A 27891-nucleotide genomic window follows, 5' to 3' on the forward strand; every position below is an offset into this window, starting at 1 on the left:
CCTCTTTCCAGAGCCCCTTATGACCTGGACACATGGCCTGTTCCTCCATGAAGCCAGGCAGGGCTGGCCTACTTTTATCTACTCACAGTCACAACATTCTCTCTCCTTTTTTTTCCCCCATTATAAACACATATATTTCATTTGGGAAACATCAGATTGAAAGTCCTGGAGGCTGAAATCATTTCTCTAACCCAGCATGGTGACAGCAGGAAAGAAGTTCTATTTAGTCAGCTGCTGACTACCCTGCCCAGGCCCCACCTGGCATTTAAAAGGTTCTCTTTGGTGACTGAGCTTTTATATAAAATACGAAATAAAGACAGAAGAAAACAAAGAATAAAGAAATGATAGCTATTTTAAAGGCCTCTTCTATTCCTTTTCCTTTCTACTCCTCTTCTTTTACCAGAGTCATGTATTTCCCCCCGAGATTTCTGATAGCCAGTAATGGGTATGTGCTCTGTCTGTTTGGATGGACTTGTAGACAACCTGACCTCTGGATTCCCTGAACGCCCCCTGGCCTCAGCATGGGAGGACTGACATTTGTCCCTCATGGGCTGGCTGCACACTTGTCACTTGTTCTTGGTCACAGTAAACTTGGCTTTCAGCTTTACAGACTGCTGATGTCCACCTCCCATAGCTTCCACCTGATCCTGGTCACTTATCTTGCCCCAGATCTCTGCTTGCCCTGGAATGACGGAAGATGGGGAGAGGGCCTGGCTCTGCTCCTGATCAGCTTTGGGGAGCATTGGGGATAAGTAGCAGAGCATAGGTCATCTTTGAGTTGCCTTGGTGATTCATGGATTCAGGGGAGTGAGGGTGACACATCAGAGGTATAGGAGGGCAGTGCAGACCCCCAAAAAGCTCTCTGACTTAACTTGGAAGTAGATCCATCCACGCAGAACACAACCAGCACATTGTCATCTAAATGTCACAAATGGAAAAATGCTATCTTCTTCCCACCACCTAAAATCTCCAAGATGTCATTCATGGATCAAGCCAATGACTACTTTATTAAGACAATATTTACAATGGCTGAATCTGAGGACAAATACACCAATAAATGAAAGGACAAAAAAATTTTAAACTATAAATACATGATCATCATTTATAAAATCAGTGCCACCTCACGTATCTTGCACTTTATGGCAAGACATACATATTATCATTTGGAATAAATGAAAGTGTTTTTTTTTTTTAACTACGTAAAATACTTTTCTACCTCCTTGAAATTTGCTTTTAAAGTGTCCCATGTTTCTAGTACACTGCTTATCTATCAGGCTGTCAAATCTCCTTAGTTCTGCAAGTGACACACTCTTAGCCCCTTGTTCAGCTGCTTCCTTTAGTCCACTGTGGACTTAGAGACCTGGTAGACTTATTTGTTAGACTCATTTGTATATTAAGAACAAATAGAATAGTAATGAATGGTGCTAGGATGCTAACCTGTGAGTGAAATGTGTGGGCTTTGGAAAACAGCCTTTGTTCTGGTTTTGCATTTGGGGTTGGGGTTGGTAGGGATGCCACACATAATGACATATCATAGTAGCTGAAAAAATTAGATATGCCAACCATCCACTGACAAACTCTATAATTTAGCAGGGATTTGTCATTCTTCTTTGAAGGAGGTACACTGATTTCAAATGGATCCAATAGTCCCTAGGTCAAGAAAATAGACTGATGCCTATCACAAGCAAGAAGGCCTTTGAGAACTCAGTATGTTAAATCCACAGTGGCCCCAAATCCGATCATCTGACGAGATTGTCAGCAGAAGTCAAGAGTGGTCCCAGGTGCCAGAGCCAGCAGTTCCCACCTGGATCCAGTCAATTCTCTTATTTTCTATGTTCATGAAAGCCCTGCTATGTCCCTAACTCCACCCCAAAGAGTAGAAACTTAGACTATACCTCTACCAATTTACAGATATCTAAGGATACGGCATTCCTTCTTCAAACCTTGAAACCTATCATCTCAAGTGTGATGATACCTGGTGCATGTAAGGTCATTTAGGTGGGACAGCCATGAAGTGTCCCATAGAGACTAAGCCCACCAGGCCCACAATTGTATTGCTCAGGTCATGTCAGGTAACATCTCTGATGGTGGCAAGGTTATGGTCACAGGCAAGGACAGCTGGACTTAACAAATGCAATGCAATCTTTGCCACCTTCCTTTCCTTTCAGCATGTTGACCATCCAAAGGGGAGAGCTGCAGGAGAGAAATCTTCCCAGCTGAGAAGGTGACGGCTGGTGCACAGTCCTGAAGAACAGTAACTGGGGTGAGTGAGGGTTAGTCTCAGCCAAAGGTACCGGTGGACCATATGCAGAGTCTGTAGTGAGGGCAGACAAGGTTCCAGACTTCTCAGGAATACAGGGTCATCATCAGCCACTGGATACGAAGGAAAAGCAAATCATGATCAGTTCACCCCATCTGACTTGAAGCCCCTTTCCCTGACTCCTGGGGAGTCATGGAGATGGGACATTAATGGATGGTTTAGCCCGAGGGACCACACCACCTGGTAGTAAGTATAAATCAACCTGAAATATAATCAACCTTGACTTCTCACGGTGCCTGTGAATGATGACTGTCAAGATCCAGGCTGATTTTGTATTCAATTCTCAATGAATTTTTCCCCCTTGAGAACTGTGGCATGCTCACACACTGCAGGTGTACAAGCCAATGGGGTAGCAGACATCATTAAAGCATTTTCTATGTGTTTACAATTATGGTCCCTCTGATCTCTCATTGAGGGGATGTCTGGAGAAACAGAGCAATGCATCAAAATGACGCTGCTGCTGATGAAGGTGATATTAATGAAAGGACCAGTGGTGTCAGAGAAAGCTTCCTGGGGCAATGAAGCTGCACCCCACACTCACATCAATTACTGGAGTGACTGTAAGGACACGGATGCTTAGGACCTCTCTATGTCGTCAAATATAGGATATAAAGTAGAGATTTGAGATCAAGGAAGAAATCTCAGCTTTTACTGGGGCCTTTCTAAGCAGCTCATATGGAAAAAGTATTACAGAATAAAAAGAACAGGTGACTCAACTCCAGACCCCAACATCCTTGCAGTGAACACTAGCTAGGACCAGCTCACAGCAGGTCCTTGATAAAGCAGAGCATTTTGAAGGATCAGAGGAGAACATTGGTGTCATGCATTTGTTTGTCTTCTCCTAAACATATCACCTTCTTCATTCAACAAACATTTGTCAAGCACCTACTGTGTGTGAAGCACTAAATGAGATTCAGAAAAAGGTCACAAGGACAGTGAATGCAGTGCCTGAACCTGGGGTAGAGCGGTTCCAGCTCTTCAGTGAGATTTATTTCTGGCCTTCAAGTTTTGCCTGATCTGACCCTGACCTTGAGACTCACCTTGAGCCAGTTCCTCTCACTCTCTTCTCTACCCAGAATTCCACACACTGATCCATTTAGCCAACGCCTTTCCTTGCCAGAATACTCCCTGGCTGGCTCCTTCTTGTTCTTGGGGTTTCAGCTTCAATGCCACCTCCTCCAGAGAGGCCTCGTGGAGTGCTCTATGGAGACTAGATCTCTCATTACTGACTGTGCTGGAGTTCACTGCTAGACTCAGTTCCTCACCCATCTCTGGGTTCATGGCCTGCTATCTGCCATGTGGCATGAAAGAGGAGGAGGCTATTTGCCGGTCTGTTGAAATGGACTTGGCCATGTGACTTGCTTTGATTGACAGAAGGAGCTGCAAGGAGTGGTGTGTCAGATCAGAGCCTTGGTCTTGGAGCCTTGCGTGTTAAGCTCTCGTTCTTGTACTTCTGTCTTTGTCCTCAGAAGTCCAAGCCCCGTCAGAGTTTCCTCAATTAAGGTGTCCCAGCAAAGCTCCCGGCCAGACCATAGAAGTATGAACAAGCCAGCTGAGACCCACTGGCTCCCAGTCATGTGGTTTGGGAACTAAATGAATGATTGTCATACATTGTTGAAAATTTATGGGGTTATCACATGGCATTGTTGTGATCAGAGCTAGTCACGCCCCGGTCTCTTCAGACATACCAGACACGAAGTGGGTACTTTGTAAATATTTCATAAATGAATGAATAAGTCCATAAATGCAGTGAACAATCTCCAACACAATAGAATGAAGGGCCCCCAGAACCCTCCTACTTCATCAGAGCCTGGGCCTAAAGACTGCTGGCTTCTTGGGGGAAGTCTTACCTCGGGCTTCTGGAGGTATATCCCTTTGCCATCTTGGGTTAAGTTTTGGAAGACATCTGTGAAAAATACAGCAGAAAGGAACACAGCTACTGTGTGTGTGTGTGTGTGTGTGTGTGTGTGTGTGTGTGTGTTGGAAACATTATAAACTAGTTCCTTCCATACCTCCCCATACCTTAACCACATCCATGCTGAAAATGCAAGGGAAACCAACTTCCACCTCCATGTACCCACACATGGCCACACTTCTTATAAATGAAATATCTCAACCCTTTGCCTCTGGAGCAAGGCAGGGTGTGAATTAGTTTAGACTGGCACATGACCCACAGTCCCCAGGGCTCCCCAGCCTCTTGTTTCTGGACTGGCACTATGCTCTCTTGAGCTTGAACTAAGGACAGGTGGGCAACCATGGGACATGAAGAGAAAGCCCCTGGTCCCCCACTCACTTACTCTCCATATTCACTGCACGCAGCATCAAGTGGACAAAGCTGACAAAATCAATCTGAAGTCTGGGGCCACCGTAGCGAAGGAGCATCAGCTGGCAGACGTCGTCCCCAAGCACGATTCCTGCATTAAGCACAGGCTCCCGTGCTGAGTGCTGGGGCTCTGGGACCCGTGTCCCCACCCATCCCTTCACTTAAGGGACTTGAATCCTGAGAGCGTGAAGATTTTTTTTAATGTCATTCATTTCAAACCTTCTAACAATTTAATCGATTAATTTCATCTCCATTCCCCATGCCTGCCCCTTTAGGCCACCAGCATGGAAATCTTTTTATCATGTGATCATTGGCCTCCAAGGCAGGAGGCAGACTGCTTAGTACTCAGACTTAGCATTCAGTGCTTGACTTGGTAATCCCGGGGCCCAGTATTCCTGCATTAAAACCCCAAGCAAGTTCTTTAACTTCTCAGATCTTCAATTTCTTCCTCTGTAGGGTGGATTGAACCGGGTGTTGTTGACGATTAAATAAGAGACCAGATGTGCCAATCCTTGATAAATCTTAGCTACGATCAGAGCAACCAGAACAATCAATGTTTTTGATACTTGCAGATCCACACCTGTGAGCCTCTGCATTTGGGGAGCCACTTCAGAATGTCATGGGACCCCCTCCTCCCTGCCTGGGGAGTGGGCACCTGTCCTGGCACCAGCTCCTCCATTCCTCCTGCTTACCTGCCTCCATCACAGCAGCCTGCAGCTGCACCCAGTCCAGGAGTCCTGACCTGCTACTGTCTTGCTTGTGGAAAACTTCCTGCCAAGAACCAAAATCAAAGGCTAAGGAAGGCAGGCACGCCCAAGCACCATCTGAGCCCCTACGTGTGCCAGTGTCAGAGCCGCAGGAGGACCGCTGGTGGATTAGAATTCAGCAGAGGGTCCAGGCTAGGCTCCTATCATCTCACATTATCTACAGGTTCTGAAAAAGACCAAGGTCTTCTCATGGGGTATGGACAGTCTGGGTGTGGGTCAATGTGCTTGATTTTAAGTACATTGTCCATACTTTGAAGTGGTTCTAACTTCATGACTCAAGAAAAAAGTGGGAGAGTTTTAAGTAATGACTGAAAGAGTAGGGAGAAGCCAATTTCGGAAGAACTTTACATGCACACCTTGCTGAGGATGTCGGACTTCCTCTGAAAGCAAACGGGGGTCTTTAAAAGGTTTTTGCAAAGAAGCAACCTGATCATATGTGTGTCTTAGAAACTCAGGAGATCACTGCAGCAGGCTGTCTGTGTTTGGGAGAGAGGAAGAGCAAGCACTCACTGCAGGAAGAGCAGAGAAGATGTGGCAAGTGGTCAGGTATAAAGGGGAGAGAGATATCTTACGTAGTGTTGAAGAATTGCCATTTCTGTACCACTCCCCAGAGGAGTATGGCTGGGGCTTGTCCTTACCTGGTACAGCATCAGCTGCTTCCACAGGCTCCTGAACTCCTGGATGCTCACAGTCCCTGATGCATTAAGCTGATAACAGGTCAAGGTGAACTCTGGCAGGACAGCACTGCATCCTTGGTTCTGGAAGCACTACTGGGCCCTCTACAAGCAGTGTACAATTTGTGGATGGCCCTGTTCAACGTCTGATGTCCCTACCTGGCCTCCCTTTACTGGCCAGTCCAGCCTAGCTCTCCCTTGCCCTTGCTAGGAAAGGACAGAATGAGCCATGGCACAGTGGCTTTGGAAGAAGTGATGATGTCGAAAGTGATGACAACAGCCATCATTTAGTGAAGCAGGATATTTTATCATGGCCAATTGGATGTTATTTAAATAAAATCCAGTAACTTTTTCTCGTTAAGAGTTAAAATCAATGTACGGAAGAATTTAGGCACAGGGTGGCTAAGGCTGCTTCTTTTACTTACTCGTTTTTTGAAAAGTTATAAGCAAAATGGGTGACCTTGTAGACAATGTCAAAATACGCAGGCATCAGAGAGACTGGGTCAAAACACACCATATACCTTCTCTGGGCCCTCCATGGCTGGCACTGAGTTGCATGCTTTACCTTGTAGCATTAGCTCCCCCATGGTCTAGAAGATGAAATGAGCTCCCCTTTCCCCCCTGAGCTGGGGACAAAGATGGAACCTGTCCCGTTGCCTGTACCATCCTGTACCACCTCTGAGTGTCTGCAAAGAGAGCTGTTTTCACAAAATTCCTCAGATGATCCGTTCTCTGCCTCTCTGCAGTACAGATAATCAAACTTTGATTTAACTGTCCACTTGGAAAGTCAGAACGCTTGCTAGGAAAATCACAGGGCTCGGAATGAGGAAAGCCGAGGTCCTGCGTGTCTTTGACTTCCTTGAGCTCTGGTTTCCTGACATGCAAATGGGGCAGCCATTGCCCATCATCAGAGGAAAGACTCAGAGCCCTGTGGCTCTTGCCTTCTCTTATGAATGCTGGAGAATGACTTCTAGGCAGCACTCTGCAGATGCCTCATCCTTACTCTCAGGAAAATAAGATATGTTTGGGGGATTTTGTTGGTACTAGGAATTGAATCCAAGACCTTGCATTTGCTAGGGAAGTACTCTACTATTGAGCTATATCCCCAGCCTATTTTATTTTACTTTTTAAAAATTTCGTTTGCTAAGTTGCCCAGGCTGGACTTGAACCTGTGATCCTCCTGCCTCAGCCTCCTGAGGGTTAGGATCACGGGCATAAGCCACTGCACCCAGTAGACTATTGCTACTGATAGTTAATAGATGGCAGTTCTGACCTTAGCACATTACCTGAGTTATCTATTTGCATTTTTACACCAACCCTACAGAGTAGTTTTTAATACTCTCTTAACTGTATCAGATGTGTACCTCATGTGCAGGCATGATGAGGTTCAATGATTGTCCAAGATCAAACAACTAGCAAGGGCCTGGGTGGGGATACAAACCTGGACAGGATGAGCCAAGATCTCGACCAGCAGCACACACCCACCCACAAACCTGAAAAGATACGTCCAGGAGGGCCAAGATCCCCTGGCAGGCATCAAAGCTGAAGAAGGGCTGTTTGCTCCCCAGACCTGCAGGAAGCAAAGGAGTTTGTATGGCGGGGCTGGCCTAGGACTGCAGCCCTTTTTCTGAACAGAAGGAGGCAGTACTGCCCAGGGCAGCCAGAGATTCTGTTGACACCGGGTGTGTAGGGTGGAAAGAGTAAGGAGAGAGCAGTGGAGAGACAAGGGACCTGATGGTGGCTCCTACACCCTAGAGAGCACACCCCCCTGGCTGGGCTTTGTTTACACAGTGGGAGGAATGAACATACGCTCTGCATCTAGGGAGGGCCAGGATCCTAGCCACAGATCCCAGACCTGAAGGAGAACTGAGAGGCCTGCTGGTTCAAGTTCCCACCCAAACTGGGGGATTTTCGCCTCAGGTTTCACGATGGCTGCTCCGTCAATGATGAGTGCTCACCTTTCCACACAGACAGAGCTTCCAGAGAAACTTTTTGAATTTTTTTGAGTCCAAAGGATCCTCCTGTAATATTCACTCACTGGCCCAGTTCTGTCTCCAGGAAAGCATAGAATGATGTTTGTCCCCTCTGTGACTTCTCCCATCCCTCTACGCACGATCATATCCCCAACTATTGCTCAAATGGAATGGTTTCTAAACCCTTGTTGTCCCTTTCTGGAGCCTAGGCTTTGCCAGTGTTTGTCTAAAATATGACCCCAAGACTTGAACACATTCCTCTGATGCAATTTGATTACAGTGGGCCTATGGCTTCCAAAGTTCTCAGTCAGCATTTCCCAAATTATTTTCCAAGGGAGATGTTCTGCAGAGAGTTTTGTGATCATATATATATAATTTGTGTCTATAGCCCCTTTCCTCCCTTCACCAAGCATCTTGGCCAATATTGAAATTATGTGTTTATTGTCCTTAAAGAAAAAGGAGATAGTAAAACATCATGTCCCTGAATGCCCCCTTTCTGTTCCCAAAAACCTAGCCAAGTTAAGGGAACAGTGAGGGAGAGCCTGGGCTGGAACGTCCAGATCCATGTTATCTTGAAGGACGTTGGTTTTCTCTTGTACACACTGGGAACTAGGGCAAGTTAGTGTTATCTCTAGAAAGCTACTTTCTTGCATGTACGCCAGGACCATTGCTCCTTGGGATGCTGATCATGTGAGCAAACTAAGAAAACTAATGCTGATGGTATCAGTGCTTCTGCAGCCTAACAAAACCCCTCTCTCAGTGGCAACGGGGGGGCGAACTGGGGGCACTATGGAGAGGATACCTGTCACTCACACAGGTGCTGCCACTGGAAAAAAGCATCATGAGGGACAGAGGCACTCTTTTCTGGACCTGTGTCATGAGGGATGGAGGCACTGTGCTTGGCAAGGCTCCTAGAGGGACAGAGATGCTACCCGTTCAGGCTGTCACCACCGAACTCCTCTTGGAGCAGCCTACCCCACTGGCCTGACACACCTGAGCTGTGGACAAGATAGTGTGACACAGAATTTCCCAAGTGTCACTGACCACAGAAATGAACTTCTTTCACTTCCTAGAATATTTACTAAAACCACTTAGTTTCTAATGTTACTTGGAGAGAGAGAGAGAGAGAGAGAGAGAGAGAGAGAGAGAGAGAGTGAGTTACATGTTACTGGGAGTACAATTTCATAAACACAGATCTAAGTGCTTCCATTAAACGGAGCTGAATTTGCATTAGTTTATTTAGCAGCAAGTTGAGATTATTAGTTCATAAGTTGGAGGTCAACTAAATTAACAAAAATATCTCTTACATAAACTGTCACATACACAAAACAAAAGAAAAAAAAAGAGGTCTTTAGAAAGTTAGAAACCTGTGTAACTAATTTAAAAAAATTAAAATGGCAGTGTTTTATGATCATCCTAATTACATTTCATCTTTTTTGCTTTGGGCCCAGTGTATTGAGAAAGTTCTGGATTTTTATTCTGCTGTCTATTATTTAGGTGCTTCTTCCCAGCTTGGCACCATCTGCAGATGCACTGACCCTACATCCTATGTCTTCTTCTAAGCCATTGGTTAAAGTTAGGGAAATAAAAGGATTCTCCTTTAGACATCTAAAATATATATAGATTTTCACCAATAATAAATAATTCTTTCTCTTGTTGTATATTTGCATAGCTGTGGGGATGGTGTTAAGACTTCTGAATATGTCTAGCATTACTATTTTCCAACTCACATTGTGGGAGATTTTACCAAATATTTTGTCAAAACCTAAAGTAGTTCTCTGACAGAAAGTTCCAGAAATTCTCTCATAAGACTAAACAAAAGCAATTTGTTCACACATTTTTAGGAAATGTGTGAACAAATAAAACTTAAAACTTAAAAATGGCACAAGCCATTTCTTTTAGATAATTTTTCTAGAATCAGCATAGAATTTTTTCAGGGGTCTCTGATGTTCTAGAACATATAGAGTCTTCCTTTCTGGACCTTTCACTGATAAGTAAATTAGACTTTGAGAAAACATCTGGAAACTATTTTAAACTCTGAGACATACCCTGGACTGTAATTTGTACAGGTTAAGAATCTTGGCTTCATATAAAGAGGCAATCAAATATCTTAGATATTAATCATTTGTTTTATCTTTCTCACTCTGAAGTTCAGTTGCCTCCCTGCAGAAATCAGTGTATTTCCTCCATGGTCTTCTTGTTCCAAATATGTACATGCAATGTTTTTATATGGACTTTAAGCTTTCCTAATAATTTATCCTAGACATCATATGAACGCTCCCCATCTGCAATCCTCCTAGATGATATGCTATATTATTCTAGATTTTTGTAGCTTGCTTAATTTAAATATGAGTTTATCAGAGAGTTCCCTGGTAGTCTAGTCAATAATTAATATTTATAACCCAGGTTGAAGAAATGGAATTGATATGCCAAGAAAGGAGTTCTTCTTTTCAAACTAGCAAAATGGGGAAAGGTCTTCATTTTCATAGCCATATACTCTACACACCCAAACTAAGCGAAAAATAAGTATTTCAAAGCTCTACTGCTTTGCCAGACCACAAAACCCATCCTGGTGTCAAACATGGTTGCCAGGTGAGACCGGCTTTCACTGATTCACACATCCCACCAAGCCAAGAGAAACAGAGATGGAATATCAAAAATGTGTGTCCCCTTGTGAGTCCTACTGGATGACTCTAAGATACTTACTTGACCAGGTCATTCGGTTCAGGATCTTCTGCAGTTGAATAGCATTTATTTCCGGATACTGGATGGAAAGCAGAATGGAGAGAGAAAACCATTGTTCCTGAACACTCATTAGCAGAGGGGTCACAAGCTATCGGGGCTGGGAACATCCTGTCCTGCATAGGTTCAACACGTTCTATGTGCCATTTTTGAGCAGAAATAAGTGACACCATTATATCGTACACAAGGATTGTGGCCAGACATGTAATTAAATCTGGGGTTTTATAAAAACTTTACAATGCTCTTTGACTGGTTGCCAAGTCCAGAGCACACCAGCAGGGTAGAACCCTTAAGAAGCAGGTTTATAGGGAGCAGTGATTCTCTGTGGAAGTATTTTAGAATGTCAGCAATTTGCTTTGAATTTTGTTCTTCACAAAAGCTTATCAGCCAAAATTCTAGATTTAAATTTTAGAGTTTTTAATTAAAATTTGACTTTATAAAATATCAATGAAATGTAAGTATCATACACTTGAATTCATAAAATTTATACATAGTCATAATATATAATGTTTACTCTGTGTGTGTGTGTGTATGTGTGTGTGTGTGTGTGAGAGAGAGAGAGAGAGAGAGAGAGAGAGAGAGAGAGTGTGTGTGTTATATGTTTGGATTCACTTTTAGAATTCATTTGATTAAAGGACTGCAGCACAGAATGTTTAGAAACCCTGGGTATGGAGGAAAACCTTTATAAACACTACATATAAGATTCCAATTACTCCTCTTTGCTTTGCCCAAGACTAATTAATATAGCTTCCAAGAATAGATAATCATCTTAACTACTTCTAGAGACAATGCCTCTTCACACTCATCCAGAATGTGAAGACTTTAATAGAAAGTAGCAGCCGAGGGATGTTATGGTTTAGGTATGAGGTGTTCCCCAAAAGCTCATGTGTGCAACATACAAGAAGATTCAGAGGTGAAATGATTGGGTTATGGCAGCCTTGATCTAATCATTGCATTATTCCATTGATCTGAATTAACTGGGCAATAACTGTAGGCAGGTGGGGAGTGATGGGAGGAGGTGGATCACTGCCTTTGGGGTTTATATTGTGCTTCTGGTGAGTGCAGCGCTCTCTCTCGCTCTCTCTCTCTCTCTCTCTCTCTCTCTCTCCTTTTGCCATGGCCTGAGATGCTTTCCTTTACCCCACTCATCTGCCATATTGTTCTGCCTCACCCCCAGGCTCAGAGCAATGGAGTCAGCCATCTATGGACAGAAACTTCTGAAACCATGAGCTCCAAATAAACTTTTCCTCCTTTAAGTTGTTCTTGTCAGGTATTTTGGTCAAGGTGAGACAAAAGCTAATTACAACAGGGAAAGAGGAAGCCTTAAATCACATTTTACATATAGCATCAAACAAATACAAGCCCACATTTCATAAAATTTTATGTTCTACTTTATCGCCACCTCCTCCTTCCACCCCTGCCCAACACCACCAGTCAACTAACCTTGGCAAAGAATTTGGTGAAGAATTCATTCTGCTCTTCATTTTGTTCTACTATTTCCTGTAGGAACAGAAAAACAAAAAGAGCTGTATAAATAGACTCTCCTGCAAATGTTAATACCTCAGGGCTCCCAGGCCTCTGAAATTGACCATGCATTGTCTTAAATTTTGCAACACAGCATTCACAAACATCTCTGTTTCTCTGGTTCTCCCTGATGCTGGGGAAGTAACAAATAGCAAAATGAGCCAAGGAAACACCAGGGAGAGAGAAGCAGAAGCCAAGCAAGTATAGGTATCTCCCATGCCCCTGGAGCGCTGGGCCCTAGATGATGAGAACCCAACCAGAAGGACAATTATCTATACTTTCCTGGTACAAAAACAGCTGACATGGGCACTTTGAGAGCACAACAGATGACATGTACCTTTGCCATAGAGCAGGGAACCAGGGTACACAGATATTTGATGACCCTTTACCAGGACGAGAAGTGCCCACCACCCTGACACTGAAATAGGCCCCATCGTGTGGACTTCCAACCAGACCTCTCACCTTGGAGTAGACCACCCTGGAATTGTTGCCAAGTTCACTGAGGAAAGAAAAAGACAGAGAATTTCCTCTGGGGGATCATCTTGGGAACCTCTGAACCAATATTGGCCCTCCTGGGGGAGCTCATCTTCCAAGTTCTATAGCTGAAGTGCCATGCAGTCCTACTGGGCTCACATCTCTCACCTCCCACATCTCCCTGAAGTGTCCAGTCTGGCCACAGGGCATAGTTCACCTCTCCTAACTCCCCTCACCTCCTCTAACTATCCCTACTTATAGTTCAAAACTCAGTGGTCTGGCCTGGCAGTGAGGCCTGAGATCAACTCAAACTATTATGGCTATGACATAAAAAACAAACCAAAACAAAGCACCTGGTATTGAAAGACTATCACATTAAATCAATCACAGGCAAAATATTAAGTTTGGTTGGGATAAATCTGTGTAGATTCAACTGCATACTAGTGGTGGCTGAGCCAGCTAATGAATGACAACCACCCTTCATCTGAACAAGCCCTGTGCCTCTCTCAGGAGTCACCCCTCCCTGAAGCCATCCGTGCTCCTCCAGGACTGTGGAGTTCAGCTCCCATACCTTTCTCTGATACTCCTCTAGCCTCTGGACATAGAAATGTTTATATTCAATATATTGCAATATCCACAACGGCCTATATGTCTGGGTCCTTACCAGATCTTCAACTTTACAAGGGCCTGGGCTATGTCTGCTCTATCCTTTTATCTCTGACATTCAAGCATGGTTCTCTTCCAGGGTTGGTGGAAGGACAGTGGAAAGGGATGGCCTCTAAATAGAGAGCCACTGTGGTGCCCAGCTTTCCTTCTCTCTCTCTCTCATCCTAGCAGCAGAGACTCCCCATTCACCATCTCCAGCCTTGTCCTCTTTGCCTGCAATGGCCCTCGCAGGCCCCAACCCCAGTCCTTACTACAAGATGTGCTTCCTGGAGAAGAGTCTGAGGAGAAACTCCGACTCCTGGTGGGCCTCGGATGCACAGGGCACGATGAGGTATGTGCCTGGTTCCAGCCACAGCTCCTGATTCACTTCCTTTTCTTTAAGGAACACCTCAGGCCAGCTCAGGGGAGCATTTGCCCAGAAGAACTCAGCGGGCAGTTTCCTCCTGTCATTATAGTGCTGTGGGTGGGGAACAGAACGACACCAGTGGAGGTGATCACCCAGGGCTGGTGACCAGGCCTGGGGCCCTCTTTCAGGAGCCAGGACTGAGGTGGCCTTTGATCAGGCAAATCCCATTACCCCCAGCAGGGGCTGACGTGAGTTGATTTGCCTGCAGGCTCCATTTCACCATCCAGGAGCTCGGGCTCAGCCAAGGAAAGTCATCTGTCCTGGAGAGTCCCATTCAGGACAGCTGAGTTCCAACGTTCTTTGTGCACTCTATTTTGCCTCCATGTATGTGACACAATCTCAGGGTGACCGAGATATGACTAGTGGTCACAGGTGCATCTGGACCATCACCATCCCTCCACCTGCACCACAGGAGCTATGTACAGATAGCTGGACATGGCAGGGTCACCCCAGCCAAAACAGCCTCAGAAGAAGAGAACCGCATGGGAACTCAGACCTGAAGCAGTTCTCTGGATCTCACATTGCCTGGGCATGTGCTTTGTTATCTGCTTTTCTTTCTTCTTCCCCTACCTCTCTTTATTTTTATTTTTCACTTCCTCTCCTCTTTGTCTTCACTCAAGGCTATGGAGAAAGAAGAGGTCCAGGATCATGCCTTGGGTTTACATATAACTGCTAACAAAGACATCACCCATCAACACAGACCCGTTTAGCAGATTTCACCTGGGGCTGGGGAAACAAAATACATCACTTTATGATACATGTTTTCTTTTTCAGATAATGAGAACTAGAGAACCATCCAGTTGCCCTCTTTGCTTTATCTGCTAGGAATCTCAGAGCTTAATTTTATAATTAGCCCTCATCACTGTTCTGGGTTTAGTTTTTCTTGTATGATGGATCTGCCTTCCCTCATTCCCTTATGACTTTTTTCTTGCCTTTTTACTTTTATAACTGGTTTGCAGTTTTCATTTGCTTACACTTTTTATTGTAAATTGACCCAAATTCTATTTAGACTGTAAGTTTAATATAAATAGGCAACTTTTTAAGTTTAATAGGCAACTTTGGGAGTACTCAGTGTTCTGGCAGGAGGGAAAAACAAACAGAAAACCAAAAACACGACCCAATGCAAACTGGATTCTTTATAAAAGTCCTTTTGCTTGATTCAGTCCAACAGGAGAAAATGAGGGCTTCACTCTTGTTTTCTTGGAAACCAGAACAATAGCTGACCCCCGCCCCCCGCCCCCCCTCGCCGCTGGAATCCCTCAGGCTTCTTCTCTGGTGCTTCCACACTGCCTCCAGATGGCTCTTGTCCCCTTACCCATTTCCCAAAGCTGCTGCTGCTGCTGTTATTGTTGTTGTTGTTGTTGTTATTATTAGGTACCAGGGATTGAACCCAGGGGCACTCAACCACTGAGCCACATCCCCAGCCCTTTTTTGTATTTTATTTAGAGACAGGGTCTCACTGAGTTGCTTAGCACTTCACTAAGTTTCTGAGGCTGGCTTTGAACTCACCATCCTCCTGATTCAGCCTCCCAAGCTGCTGGGATTAGAGGCATGTGCCACCACACCCAGCTCCCCAAGCTTTTATCCCTTGTCCCTGAGTATGTGGGCTGTGTGGTCTCTTGATGTCCCGTATGTTTTAGGTCTATTTTATTATGGGCTTTATAACTTGGGCAAGGTTGTCATTTATCATCCTTCCTATGCTGTGACAGCCTTCAATATTAGCACTAGGTATTTATGCAGAGATTTAATGAATTCTGAAATTTATTGGTTCTGTGCTGGGCTGAGATCTCCTTATAGAAGTGTAAGGATTTCTCAGGATCCTCAGACAAAAAAAGAATAGCAGATGCTCTTTACTTACACACACATACACCCCCCTCACACACACACACACACACACACACCCCGCACACACACACACACAGAGTTGCCATTATCCAGACATTCTCACAGCTTCTTGCATAGGATGCACAGTCAAAACCAATCTCATAGTGGCTTAGTCACAAAAAATGGCATCAGTCCAAACTAGGGCTTCTGGTCAAGGTCAAGTGTGGACCTCACCTTGCTCACCTGGAAAACAAAGAAAGATTTGGTTAGGCAGTGAAGGACCCCAAACCGTGATGAAATCCGACACAGAAGACACCCCTCAGGGGTCCCGTCCCTTCCTTGGGCACTTCGATCCCTGGTGGGAAATTGGGGGAAAGCCTTGGGGAAGGAACCCCAGGCTGCTTGGGAGAGGAAAGGAGCCAACATTGACTGCACCATCTATGAGCCAGGCACTGTGAAAAGTGCGACCACACCGTCTTCTTTCATGCAATCTTTGCATTAACTTCATGGCCCCTATTTGGCAGGTGGAGAAACTGATGTTCAAGTGCGAGGAGGTGACTTGTTCTAGATTGCATATTACTAAGTAAAGCGCCAAGACTTAAACCCAGTCCCAAGGACAGGGACAAATAGCTAAAAGGACAAGGACCAGGAAAAAGTGGTAGCTGTTGGAGACCCCACGCTGGACCTCACACTCTAGGCCCCAGAGGCCACCTACTCTGAACACGTAGAAGCCAATGGCCAGGCGAGACTTCGGGTTGCGGCACCTGTGCCTGGGCTTCTGCAGCAGGGACACTAGCAGGCTGCAGGTTCTCAGGGATTGCCTCCCCTCCTCAGGCCTCCAGATAGACAGCAGGAACTGTGGATTTTTCCAAAATGTATCTGGGCAAAACACAGCAAGGTGAGAACAGGACTCTGGTTCTGCTGGTATCTGGCTTCCCAAACCACTGAGAGGTGCACAGACTGAGGACACCTTCACCAGGCTTCACATCTGAGGTCCATCTGGACAGAGTGGAGACCCTTCGTCCTCAGCTCTACATCCCATTTACCCCCTGCTCTTCTGCCTCAGGTTCTCCTACACATACCTGCCCAGAGTTGTTCCTATGCTGTCGCCCCTTTGCCCAGCAAAGCCTGGCCCAGATATCCTGCCCCATGAACAACTGCTGCTTAAATAAGTGACTGTGTTAACTTGCTGAGAAGAGCATGCCCAAGATCCCAGGAGCCTTCATGCTTTAGCAAGGGTGAAGCCTTAGCATAAGGGCAGATTTAGTCAATTGGGAATATGGTGGCAGGAAGGGAACATCAGAGCTAAGGTCACCCTGCCCCTCTGAGATCAGACTCAGAGGTCTTTTCTTCAAAAAGGAGGCTTGCCACTTCCATCATAGAAGAAGGGGCATGGTCACCAACCTCCCATCTCAAGAATTTAGGCACATTTTTCTCCTCTAACTGGAGAGTCCAGGAGTCCTGGTTGTGTGTGCCTACCAGACTCCAGTGGGGAGATACCTGGCTGTGGTTACTGTTCCAGTCCTGCCCTTCCTGGAGCGGTTACTTTGATGCACCAGTGCTCTTATCCCAAAACTGAAGAAAGATTTCACCCACTCAGTGACCACGCCTGTGTGCCTGTGTCCCCTTGGTGTGGATTAGAGGGGGTACCACTTGGGAAAGATGCAGACCCATAGCTGAGAGCTTGACAGAGAGGACTGTACATCTGTGCAAACTGGGACCAAAGGTGCCCCCTCTTCCCTGTGGTCATAGCCCAGGACTAGAGTGGGCAGCTGACAAGCACAGCCCCCTCCTCCTTAGCCACACGTACAGGGATCAGTCTATGGGACCATCTGCACGGGCTCCCCCACATGGCATCCCCAATCCAAGAGCCCATTGTGTGCCCACTTTGCCACGAGGACTTCATCCGGCCTCCAGCTGTGCTCCCTTTCTCCCATCTCCCTTCCTGCATGGTGTACATCCACTTTTGGCCCACCTCGAAGCTCAACAGGCCTGGGGTCAGTTTGCAGATGACCAGAAGCACAAAATGTGCTTTAAAGTCCTGCAGGGACATCCTGGAGAAGAAGAGGAAACAGCACAGACAAGTGAGATGATGCCCTGTCCTAAGGACACACATCAGGAATGGGGCCTTGGTCTGGGCACCTCACCCTCTCTCAGACCAAGGCCCTGTCCTCCAGGCTCTGTGCAGAGCCTGATCCATGTGATGGTCCATCAGGGGAAGTGGAGCCCCAAGAAGCCCATGCCCTCTGGCTTTTAGCATTGTTAATATTGAAGATGATGGTCCCGCTTCTGTGTGAAAGTGACAAAAACCAAACTGAGGTGTTCACAACTAGTCAATTGACTGATGGTATTCAGTAGGCACTAGGTAGATGAGTGCCCGATTATTAATCAAGATCTTCACCCCCACATGCTAACTGTGAGCTGAGTCCTGCTACATAAGCTCTCTGGGGCTCAGTTTGCTCATCCACAGGGTAGAATGACTGGATTTGCAGGGCTCTAGAGCTCAGCCAAAGACCTTCAGCAGTGAGGGTCCCACAGCAGTGTAGACGGGTAAGGGGAGAACACCAGTCCACGGCACATGGGTGGGGTAAATAGAAAGGGTGGGAAACAAAGGCAGAGGGAGCAGAGGGGGCTCCGTGGGACTCCAGCAGCAGCAGGGCCCACTTGGGCTGTCTCGGGAGATAGCTTTGGGGTGACAAGGTGTAGTGTGACTCTGCTCAGCAGGGCCCAGATCATTTGATGAGACTCTGTAGTCTACTCCGTCTTCATCTCCTTTTCAGGACAGGAAAGATAAACCTTGTGTTGAGTGCACTGAGCAGAGAGCAAAATGGAGGCCGTAGAGGCCGCTGCCTCCCAGCCCTGCTTGGAGCACACGTTGGGCTCCATGTCAAAGATCCTTCCCTCAAAATGGCATCTTCACCTGTTCCTAAAAAAAGTTCAAGCTGTTTTTTTTTTTTTTTTTTTCAAAATGCAGGTGCAGAACCCTAGGACCTCCCCTAGAATGACCTTAGAACCAAAGTCTCCAAGGGAGCATAATGGAATCTGAGGAAGGAGAGCAGTGCCTGCTGGGCCTAGAGCAGAAGGGAAGGGTGCCGTCAACAGTCACAGGACTAAGCGAAATTATCATCACCTTCCACCTGGACCTGCATACAAGACTCTGGCTGCCACCTGTCAACCCTGTTTCCCTTAACCTTGGGATGCTTAAATTCCTCCCCTACTTATGGATCAGGGAGATGAACTTGCTACCTGCCCCCTTGTTAGGTGGCCTCCAGTGAAAGGTCTTGTTATAAAAACTGGGAACCACAGAGTTGGCTTCTATGTGTGTTGGGCAGTGAGCAGTTGTTGAGTATTGTTCTGATCCAAGGGACTGTGACCGTTTATTTCCCTTTTGGCCCTGCTGGACTGGCAGCCCGTTAAGGGAGTGTATCTTACTGACCTCTTTATATGAGATGCCCGGCATACATGAGGCACCCAGAAAATATTTGCTGGATGTAAGCCAGGGCATGTGTCCCAAATCCCCAAGTCAAATACCAGAATTCTCCATCATTGTCTTTCCTCAGAAGCAGAAGCTTCTCCTTGGGGCTCAGCAGCTCCCATTTTCTCGAACTGAAAATAGAAAAGATACATTTTCATGAGGAATGACAAGATTGTGAAGAACATGCCAGAATTCTTTAGTAAATGCTCGGTGGTGTCATTATTTAGTATTATTTTCAGACTGTTTTGCAGACAACTAAATCTTACAGTCTGCATTATGAGATCAACATGTAACATTAATCAATCACTTACTCTAAGCCAAGCACCAGGCTAGCCTCTTGATATACTTTATTTCATTTAAGGCTAGCATCACTTAAGGCTAACAACAATGTTGACAGAGAGACATCTATCTCCATTTTGGAGATCAGGCAACTGAGATTAAGAGAGATCAAGTCACTTGCTTGAAGTCACAAAACTCTTCAATGTCACAGCTGGCATTTGAGTCTGGAATTGCTTATTTGCAAAGCCCATCATATTAAACTTCTACTTCTGGCTATGAAGGAGTAAAACTGTCCTCTATTAGCTTCCTACCATAAGCAACCAAAAGTGGGACAAAATATAAGAAATGATTTTCAGACATTGGGCAGTGGTCAGCACAGGACTGTGATCCTGGGAGGAAGGAAGCCATGGGCTGAGCTCTCACATCACCTGGGCTTCTTCCTGAGGGAGTTTCCGGGACAGTGATACAGGAAGTGGAATACAAAAAGAACCTGCCAGTCCTGCTGAATGGAGAAGATAGAGTCTGGAGTTCCAGGAAATCAAGGCAGCTAAAATGTACTGGGCAAAGTGCCTGGAGGGAGTGGGGTGGGGGCACTCCATAAAGAAGCTCCGGAAAACTTCACAGGGGTTCCCTTGAGTCTGTGCCTGAAATTTTATCTGTGCTTTCTTAAAATGAAACTGCATAAGACTGGTCTATAGACAGAACAGTTCTCAGAGGTGACACAGAGCTGGGAATAATGTGAACTTCCAACAGCAAGAGTTAAAAGATCCTTTTGAATACATAAAGTCTTTACTAGAGATCCCAGAGGGTCTTCAAGTTAGTAGTGGAATCAAATTATCACTGAAATAAAAGTTTCTCTTAACTTGCCCCACAAGTGCTTGCAAACTTCAAAGTATCAAAACCATCCCTAAACAACGTGACTACCTGGCAGAAAAATCCCAACTTTTTAAAAGAATACAATAGAATTCCACATTCAGAAACTAAAATTTACAATGTCTAGCATCCAATTAAAAAAAAAATTTGCTAGTCACATGAAGCAGAAAAGTGATCCATGACTAGGAATAAAAACAGTCAGTAGAAACCAATATAGATAGAATTAACAGATAATTAAGATGGAAATAACAGGTAAGCATGTGAAGATAGCTTTTATAACCATACTCTGTATTCTCAAGGATGTAAAAGGAAATACAGACATAATGGGAGATGAAATGGGAGATTTGGAAAAGGAATTTCTAGAGCTGAAAAATATAGTATTTGAAATGGAAAATACACTGGATGGGATTAGCAGCAGATAAAACATTATGGAATAAAAGTCCCTATTTTTATTTAATCTTCACCAACCTCTAGTTCAGAAAAATTATGAAACTTGCCTTAGATGATACAGATAGAAAGTAACAAAACGATAATTTGACTCATCGCCTATCTCTAATGTTAGTACTTGTCCTAGGAAGGAACAATCACCACCAACACTATGATGATATATTTCTGTATCACTTTAGAATTTAAGCATTTTGGTGGGGGGTGTGTGTGACATTTTTCCACATAGACTCAGTTCTTCTGTCACCTCTGTCAATTTATTCAAAGCAGCACATACTATTGGGGCAAAACTCAATTAAGACTTCTTTTTCAAGTCTTAATTTATTCATCTACAAAAATGATCAAGTATAATGTAGATGTGGACATGTTTGTGTACTCTGTAGTGTTACACAGGGTTAAAAATGGCAACTCTTCACAATGAGCAGAAGGACTCTCACACTTGGCCTCTCTTCCTATCTATGCCCTATACCCAGTCTGTTCCCTGTGAAACCCACATCTCTTTCAGGCTTCCTTAAGGCAAAAACAGCCTAAATGTAAGCTTTCAGTCAGAATGCCCAGAGGTCACTAAGGTAACGAGACAGAAGCTATCAATTCAAATTTCTCTAACTTTGACTCAACAAGCGCGAGAATGCATTGGACACTCCAGAGATAGAACACTAGACAAAGGTACCCTAGACCTTCATTGAGTCATGCTATGTGGCCAGAAGCAAATCTTCATCTAAGCATCTGTTTTTTCCATTAGTAAAGTGGAAATGTAGCTGCACACCTTATATAGCACTGTCTGGGGAAACTGAATAGGTAGTAAAAGATCAAAGGATTTAGCATAGCTCTAGCAAGTCCTCAATAAACATTCACTTTAATTATTCTAATAAAACAGAAAGTGACGGGGGGGGATGGGCTGGGGTTGTGGCTCAGTGGTAGAGCACTTGCCTGGCATGTGTGAGGCACTGAGTTCCATCCTCAGCACCACATATAAACAAATAAAAAATAAAGGTACATCAACAGCTGAAAAATATTTTTTAAAAAGAGAAAGTGACCTATATACCATAAAGCATCTTTTAAATTGTGAGAGATGGAGCTACACACTCTGAAAGCTTTCTAAATCCAGCCTAAGGCCAAAGGAAGCACACATTTGAATTTGTGTTGAAATGGCAGCCTCCTTTTTCACCTGTCTGATTCTTCCCATTCCCCAGCAGTCCAAACCTGTCACTCCAGTCTCCTTGCCATTCCACCTTCCCCCAGGGGTTCCGTAGTTTCACTAGATATTCGGGTCCATATTTGCAGGTCACCTACATAAAATGAGAAGCAGTTTAGTGGCTTGGCTAAGTGCTGAGTTTTTCAGATATCTGGGTGAGACTCAGACCTGCAGCTGAGAACTTGCAAAGGAAAATCAAAGACCTGAAGAGTTGGTATGGTAGAATGTGGCTCTGCTACTAGCACTTGCTAGCTTTGTGGGACCCAGAACAGATGATTTAACCTCATGTCTCTTAGTTTTGGGATCTATAAAATGAAGCTAACAGTCACAGCTATGGTAGTAGCTTACATGGTGGATCCCCAAAGCATCTGACCACCTAGAACATGTGAATGTGATCCTGTTTGGAAGGATCTTGATATGAGAGCATCCTGGATTAGGAAGTGGGTCCTAAATCCAAAGATTATCATTCTTGCAAGATAAGAGAAAGGGAGAAGACACCGAAGGAGAAGGTCACCAAAAACCAGAGGCAGAAATTAGATTAATGTAGCCCAACACCTAAAATAGTACTTAGCACACAGCAAGTGCTATATGAATTTGTTAAATAAATATGAAAAAAATGAAAGTTCATGGCTGTTGGAGATCAAGAAGTATGAAGTTACAAATGAGTTGAATGCAAGAAATTTGAAACAGTTAAAGGAAAGTTTTGGGGGAGTCTGGCTCTCAAGAGAATGTCAGAGGATCTTAAAGATTTCTTATCTCCATGCTTTGCCCATGCAGTGTCCCTGCCCCACTAGAATGCCCTTCTCTTTCCCAGGGATCTACCCATCTTGTGAGAGCCAATCCATGCCAGCTCATCTGTGGAGCCTTTTCTGACTTCTCCCAAAGCCAACTGGTGAATCTTCTCTTCTACTTCTGAGCCCTCAAAGTCTTCCCTGTATGCTCTCCTCTCTCTCCATTTTTACTTTGCTTCTTTAACCTTCTCAGGTGTCCATATTTGACACTAAGCAATTTGTGGGCAGAGTGCCTGTCTGATCCTTCTTCTCAGTGCACCGTGAAGCTCAAATGATGAATATCAATCGGAGGAACCTGAGAGACTATTGGAGAGTAGCATAAGAGAGAGAAGCGGTAACCTGGGAGGGAAGAACCGGGCCAAAGGCTGCCATTAGCCATCTGGTGAAGTGAAGCACAGCAGGGCTGATTAGTTAAGGGGTGACCCATTAGGAGAGGCTGAAATGATGCATTGGGAGTGGCAAAACTTAGGCCCAACACTTTACCTCTGAAAATAGGTACAGAGTTACTAGGAGTCCACCACCAATTTTGGCAGGCCCTGGAGGATCCACCAGAGACTTTATGCTTACTTTACTACAAGACTGGGCACAAATAGCATTCACCAAGATGAGCCAGAGCTTTGGTAAGAAGCCCTGGGAAAGGAGGAGGCTGAGAGGGATATGAGAAACCTAGTTGACCCCACCTTCCTGATTCCTGTGAGAGTATAGGCATGGCCATCCACCAGCCCATTCTCCTGCACTCTCTCCTCCTGCAAAGACAACAGAGAGACCACAGTCAGTCCTTAGTGGCATGCAGCTCATTCCAGGAATCGTGGGAGGCCTGGAATGAACCTGGAGGGAGCAGCGGTTTTTGGAGAGAGAAGTAGAAGAGAATCAAAATGACGTGGCACCTTCCAGTTTTCAAAACTCTTCACCATCCATAGTCTCATTTGACCTTCTCAACAACAAATGAGCCACTTGGAAGTGATTATAACCCACGTTTTACAGAGGACAAACTCAGGTCAATTGCTAAGTCATTGTGTGAGGTGACACGGATCACTGAGGCAGGTCTGAACGGAGGGCTCTCTACTCTGGTTCTCAGTTCTTTGTTGTAGTTGGATTGGAAGTGGACGTCGCATGTAGTTGATATTTAATACCTCTCTTCTCTACACACCATTTTTATTCTACCGTGCCCTGAAGACTTAGCTCCACTGCCCTGGCTTGAAGATCAGGACTCCAGGTGGTATTGGATGGAAGCCCTGGGTCCCACGCGGGAGAGAGCAGTAGCAGGCAGATGAAGGGAGCTGATGGGAGCAGGAGAGGCCGCCCTGTGCCGCCTCACATCCCACTCTCACCCCTATACGAGTCTGGCAGCCAATGAGGGTTCTGCTGTAGGTGGTTTGGGTTAGGACGTCCCAGAGGTTGCTAGGGTCTTCCACCAGGTTGATGGTCATTGTCACCCCTCCAGTGAAGTCCACAAAGGCTTCAGACACCTGTCCACATTGCAAGTCTTCATAGGAACCAGAAAGCCTGCCCAGAGAAGGAATTAACATGAGAAGGAGAGGCAAAGGGTATTTCTACAATAGATGGGAGGGCCCAAACGAGCAGGGAACTCATTCCTGGGTTGCTCTTTGGCACGTATCTGTATCTACCAAGCCTTCCTTCCAGCCCAGGATCAAAAGAAAGAATGAATACTAAGAGTTCCTGTCCCTCGTAAACCCCTCCATCCATTAGAGAAAGGTAAAATTCCTGACTACTTCTTCAGCTGACTCCTACAGAAAACACCTGAAGATGTTCTCACTTCGACATTGGCCGAGGCATGCCTCGGCATCACACTTCATTAGCTTTACCTGATTCCACTCCCTGCCCTCAAAACTGAGAGAGAGAAAAAATAGAGAAGGGAGGGGGAATATTTCTAGTGGTTTTCTTACTTGGCATAGGCCTTTTCCAGAAGAGCTCCCCAGAACAAGTTCTTGTAAGTAGAGGAGACAAACACCAGCTGGCCAGCCTCATTCACGGGCAGACGGTCATCTATCACCACAGGAACCCATTTCCCAAAGTGCCAGAACTGGAGGGAGAGAGCGCCCACTGGTGAATGAGGACTGCCGAGGAAGATAGCCCAGAGGCAAAGACATGGCCCTTCTATGAGCCCTGTTTTCCAATGGCCCTTTTCAGGCTGAGGAACCAGGAAGACACTCACCCAGAACTGGAAGATGCCAGCATAGTTCTCAGTGAAACTCTGATTCAGGGGAACAACCCGGCTCAAGATGTCCTGGTGCAAAGTCAGCGCATGCAAAGCAGCCAAGAACCAGCAGTCTCCTGCGCCAGAGAGCACGCTGTGGCTGCGGGAATCTGTGCACGCATGCACATTCTGCCAGCATCTTCGTGCGCCTACTGAGGATGTCTTGCGTGCAAAAAAACACCTAGTTCCAATTGCTATCCTCTCTGGGCTTAGCCTAGTTTAGGAAACGGGAATTATACACTAGGAAGGGGTACAGCGAAGGACCAGAGCAGGGGGTAAGGAGCATTGCCTGTAATCCAAACTTGACACCAATAATTGAGCCACATTATTAGATCAGCTTTCAGCTTCCTAAATGTGCCATCCTCAGGAATTTGGACCCAAACACAACCAACTTTTTCTAAATCCTACTGGTGACTGATCTATGTTCTTCTGAGAAAGTCTTACCTCTCCAGGACCCAATTTCCCATCTGAAAAATGGGTATCAATGTATTTGTGCCTTCCCTGAGGGCCAACAGTTGTTTCCATTTACTATTTTAAAAAGCCAAGTTGATGATAACCCTGCTATCATCTAGAGAGTCTAATAACTGGCATCCCAAGGACTCACTATGTGGAGTGAAATAAAGGGCTCATTTTTCTCAAACAAAATTTAGACCTGTAAACTGACACTGAGGATGATCCGGGGGCCTGGGCAAAGTACGAGTTTTCCACACATCCTGAGAGGACAGGTTTCTATAAACTTCCAGCAAAGGACAGAGCTCATCCAGGTGCTGTTAGGTAGAGTAGCTGCTGAGTGACATTTGCAATCTGCCTGCCCCTATGCAGTTGGGATCTCTGGAGTCCCCTGCTTACCACCCCTGGCTTGGTGGGGCCAGGCTCGCAGGTGGCCAGGGCTGGGTACAGACTTACCTACAACTCCCTGGCACAAATCCATCCTTTTAGCCTTGGCAGAATAGAACTGGGGGTTGCTGTGCAGCTCCTAAAGGGATAGACAGAATTGTCATTATGTTTGAGAACAAGGAAACTCAGGAGCTACAATGACCGTGTTTTCTCATTTCCTACAACTGAACTTCAAAGGACAAAGATGAAGAATATATGTGAAATCAGTGCTGTCCCAGAAAAATCTGGGATATAGATTCTGTCCATTTTATTTCTAAGTCCTTCTTACAGCTCATAAAATTCGGAGTCCTGGAGAACTCTGTGTAGTCAGGACCTGAGAGATAAGCCACCTCTTAGACCACTCTGAGGTTCACCCAGGTCCCCTCCAACTGGAAAAGGGGAATGTGAGAACTTACCCAATTCCCATCTCTTGGGGATTAATGACAGTAAGTAAGACCTGGTGTGAGAGTGTGAAATATACATTTGGTCTCCCTCCTCTTTCACAACATTTAGTTCCTAAAACCATTGAAATCACCAACAGGATGATGACTGTCTTTTGTATGCTAATGAGAAGACTGGAGTAGATTCAGGATGGGGGCTGATCTCTGGGAAAGACTAAGGGCACTTCAGCCTTACTCTCCTGGACTTCTAGGGAGTGAAGAGGGGCTGAAGGTTAAGTTGATCACCAAATGTAATGATCTGGTCAATTGTGCCTTTGTAATGAAGTCTCTATTAACCCCCAACCCTACCCCATACCCTGAAAGTCAGGGTTTGTGGAACATCTGGACCACTGAGCCATGAAGGTTCCCAGAGTGGACACAGAAGCTCCATAACTCCTTCCTACATCCTCTCCCTATCTCTTCCATCTGGCTGTTCATCACTATCCTTTATAATATCCTTAATAATAAACACTGTGTTTCCCTGAGTTCCATGAATCTCTCTAGCAAATGAAGAGAACCCAAGGAGTGGATCATGGTAATACTGAGCTGTAGTCCAGGGTCAAAAGCACAGGTTATCCAAGGTGGGCACCAACCTTACAAGACTGAGCCCTTCAGTTCCCAGAAAAGTCACAGATTCTGCAAGCAGGCCATGTCTGTCATGCTTCAAGAATGTGTGAGGCACCCCCTCAGAGACCTGGAATCTTGCACACATCAAGATCACTGACTACAAGTGGGGGTCCATAAGTGGGGACAGACGAGTCCCCAGGCTCCATGGACTAGAAGGTGTGTCAGGCAGTCCCTGTATTAGATAGACCCACATCTCTGTGTACCAAAACCAAATACTTTAGGGTGAGTTTTCCTCTGCAACTTGCAAAGTTCCCTCCGGCATTCTCTGGGTGGGGTTGGGGAGCAAGGAACAGAGGAGCTCAGCTTGTGTGTTCCACTAACAGGGCAGTCTCTGTTTGGGCTAAAGAGATAAGGAATCAGCTGGACTAGAATTGCTTTCTTCCCTGAAACCCCCCAAAGTTTCTAAAATTAGAAATCCTGGACAAAAGTGTCTCCATTTCCATTACATTCCTATAAGGGAATTCTGGGGGTGGAGGGGACTGAGCCCTCATCCTGTGAGATCCAATGCAAGGGCAGCGTAGATAATGTCAGAACTGGACTGAACTAGAGGACACTCGGCTGGTGTCCACTGAAGAACTACCTGTTGGGAGGGGGTCTTCCCATAATTTGGTGTCAGAAGCATTTGCTGTGTTGAGTGGAGAGGAGAGAGTAGGAAAAGCCCTTTTTCCCTGTGTTTCTTAGACCTGTTCTCCACTAGCCCCGAGCCCGGGTCACTGTCACATCTTGTGGCTGTTCATGGGCCCTGCCGTCCTTACTGGGGGCCTCCTCCACTGCAGGTGCGGTGGCAGCTTCTGGAGCAGAGGCCCGCTGCCGATGGAGCTCTGGGTGGCCGGGAAGCTGCTGTCTTCAAACAGACAGTGGTCCTTCAGGCAGCGGTCCCGCAGGGCCTCGTAGTCCTCTTGGGGTTGCTGCAAAGAGCCCCGCGTGGAGTCCTTCCACCCCTGCTTCCATCTGCCTCGGATAGATGGCCACACAGACAT

General features: G+C 45.6%; 1 protein-coding gene across 2 annotated transcripts; it reads right to left on the reverse strand.

Annotated features, from left to right (window-relative positions):
* Nucleotides 1-2346: 2346 nt before the first annotated feature.
* Nucleotides 2347-27891, reverse strand: Capn14 (calpain 14). Of its 2 annotated transcripts, XM_076833867.2 has the most exons (21): nt 27667-27891; nt 25875-25944; nt 24927-25045; nt 24658-24794; nt 24082-24256; nt 23431-23493; nt 21968-22053; nt 19225-19299; nt 17581-17747; nt 16409-16572; nt 15928-15936; nt 13715-13920; nt 12786-12822; nt 12243-12299; nt 10764-10821; nt 7590-7654; nt 6049-6117; nt 5336-5414; nt 4618-4734; nt 4171-4226; nt 2347-2373 (listed from the first exon to the last, which is right to left on the reverse strand). In XM_076833867.2, the coding sequence occupies exons 1-21, from the start codon at nt 27889-27891 to the stop codon at nt 2347-2349; spliced, it is 2061 nt and encodes a 686-aa protein (XP_076689982.2). The 2 variants fall into 2 exon arrangements, with proteins under 2 accessions (XP_076689982.2, XP_076689984.2); XM_076833869.2 differs by lacking the exons at nt 24658-24794; nt 25875-25944; nt 27667-27891 and having other exon boundaries at nt 24927-24949.

The sequence above is a fragment of the Callospermophilus lateralis genome, chromosome 14, assembly GCF_048772815.1.
Source record: "Callospermophilus lateralis isolate mCalLat2 chromosome 14, mCalLat2.hap1, whole genome shotgun sequence".
In the NCBI taxonomy this organism is placed as follows: Eukaryota; Metazoa; Chordata; class Mammalia; order Rodentia; family Sciuridae; genus Callospermophilus; species Callospermophilus lateralis.

Excerpts from the sequence above, each read along its gene's own strand:
- Capn14 (XM_076833867.2), bottom strand. The coding sequence starts at position 27,891 with ATGTCTGTGTGGCCATCTATCCGAGGCAGATGGAAGCAGGGGTGGAAG. Across the intron at positions 17,748-19,224 it reads GACAATGATGGAGAATTCTG|GATGTCCCTGCAGGACTTTA; the intron begins GTATTTGACTTG and ends CTTCTTCTCCAG. Across the intron at positions 7,655-10,763 it reads GAACCGAATGACCTGGTCAA|GTCTGGGGAGCAAACAGCCC; the intron begins GTAAGTATCTTA and ends TGCTTCCTGCAG.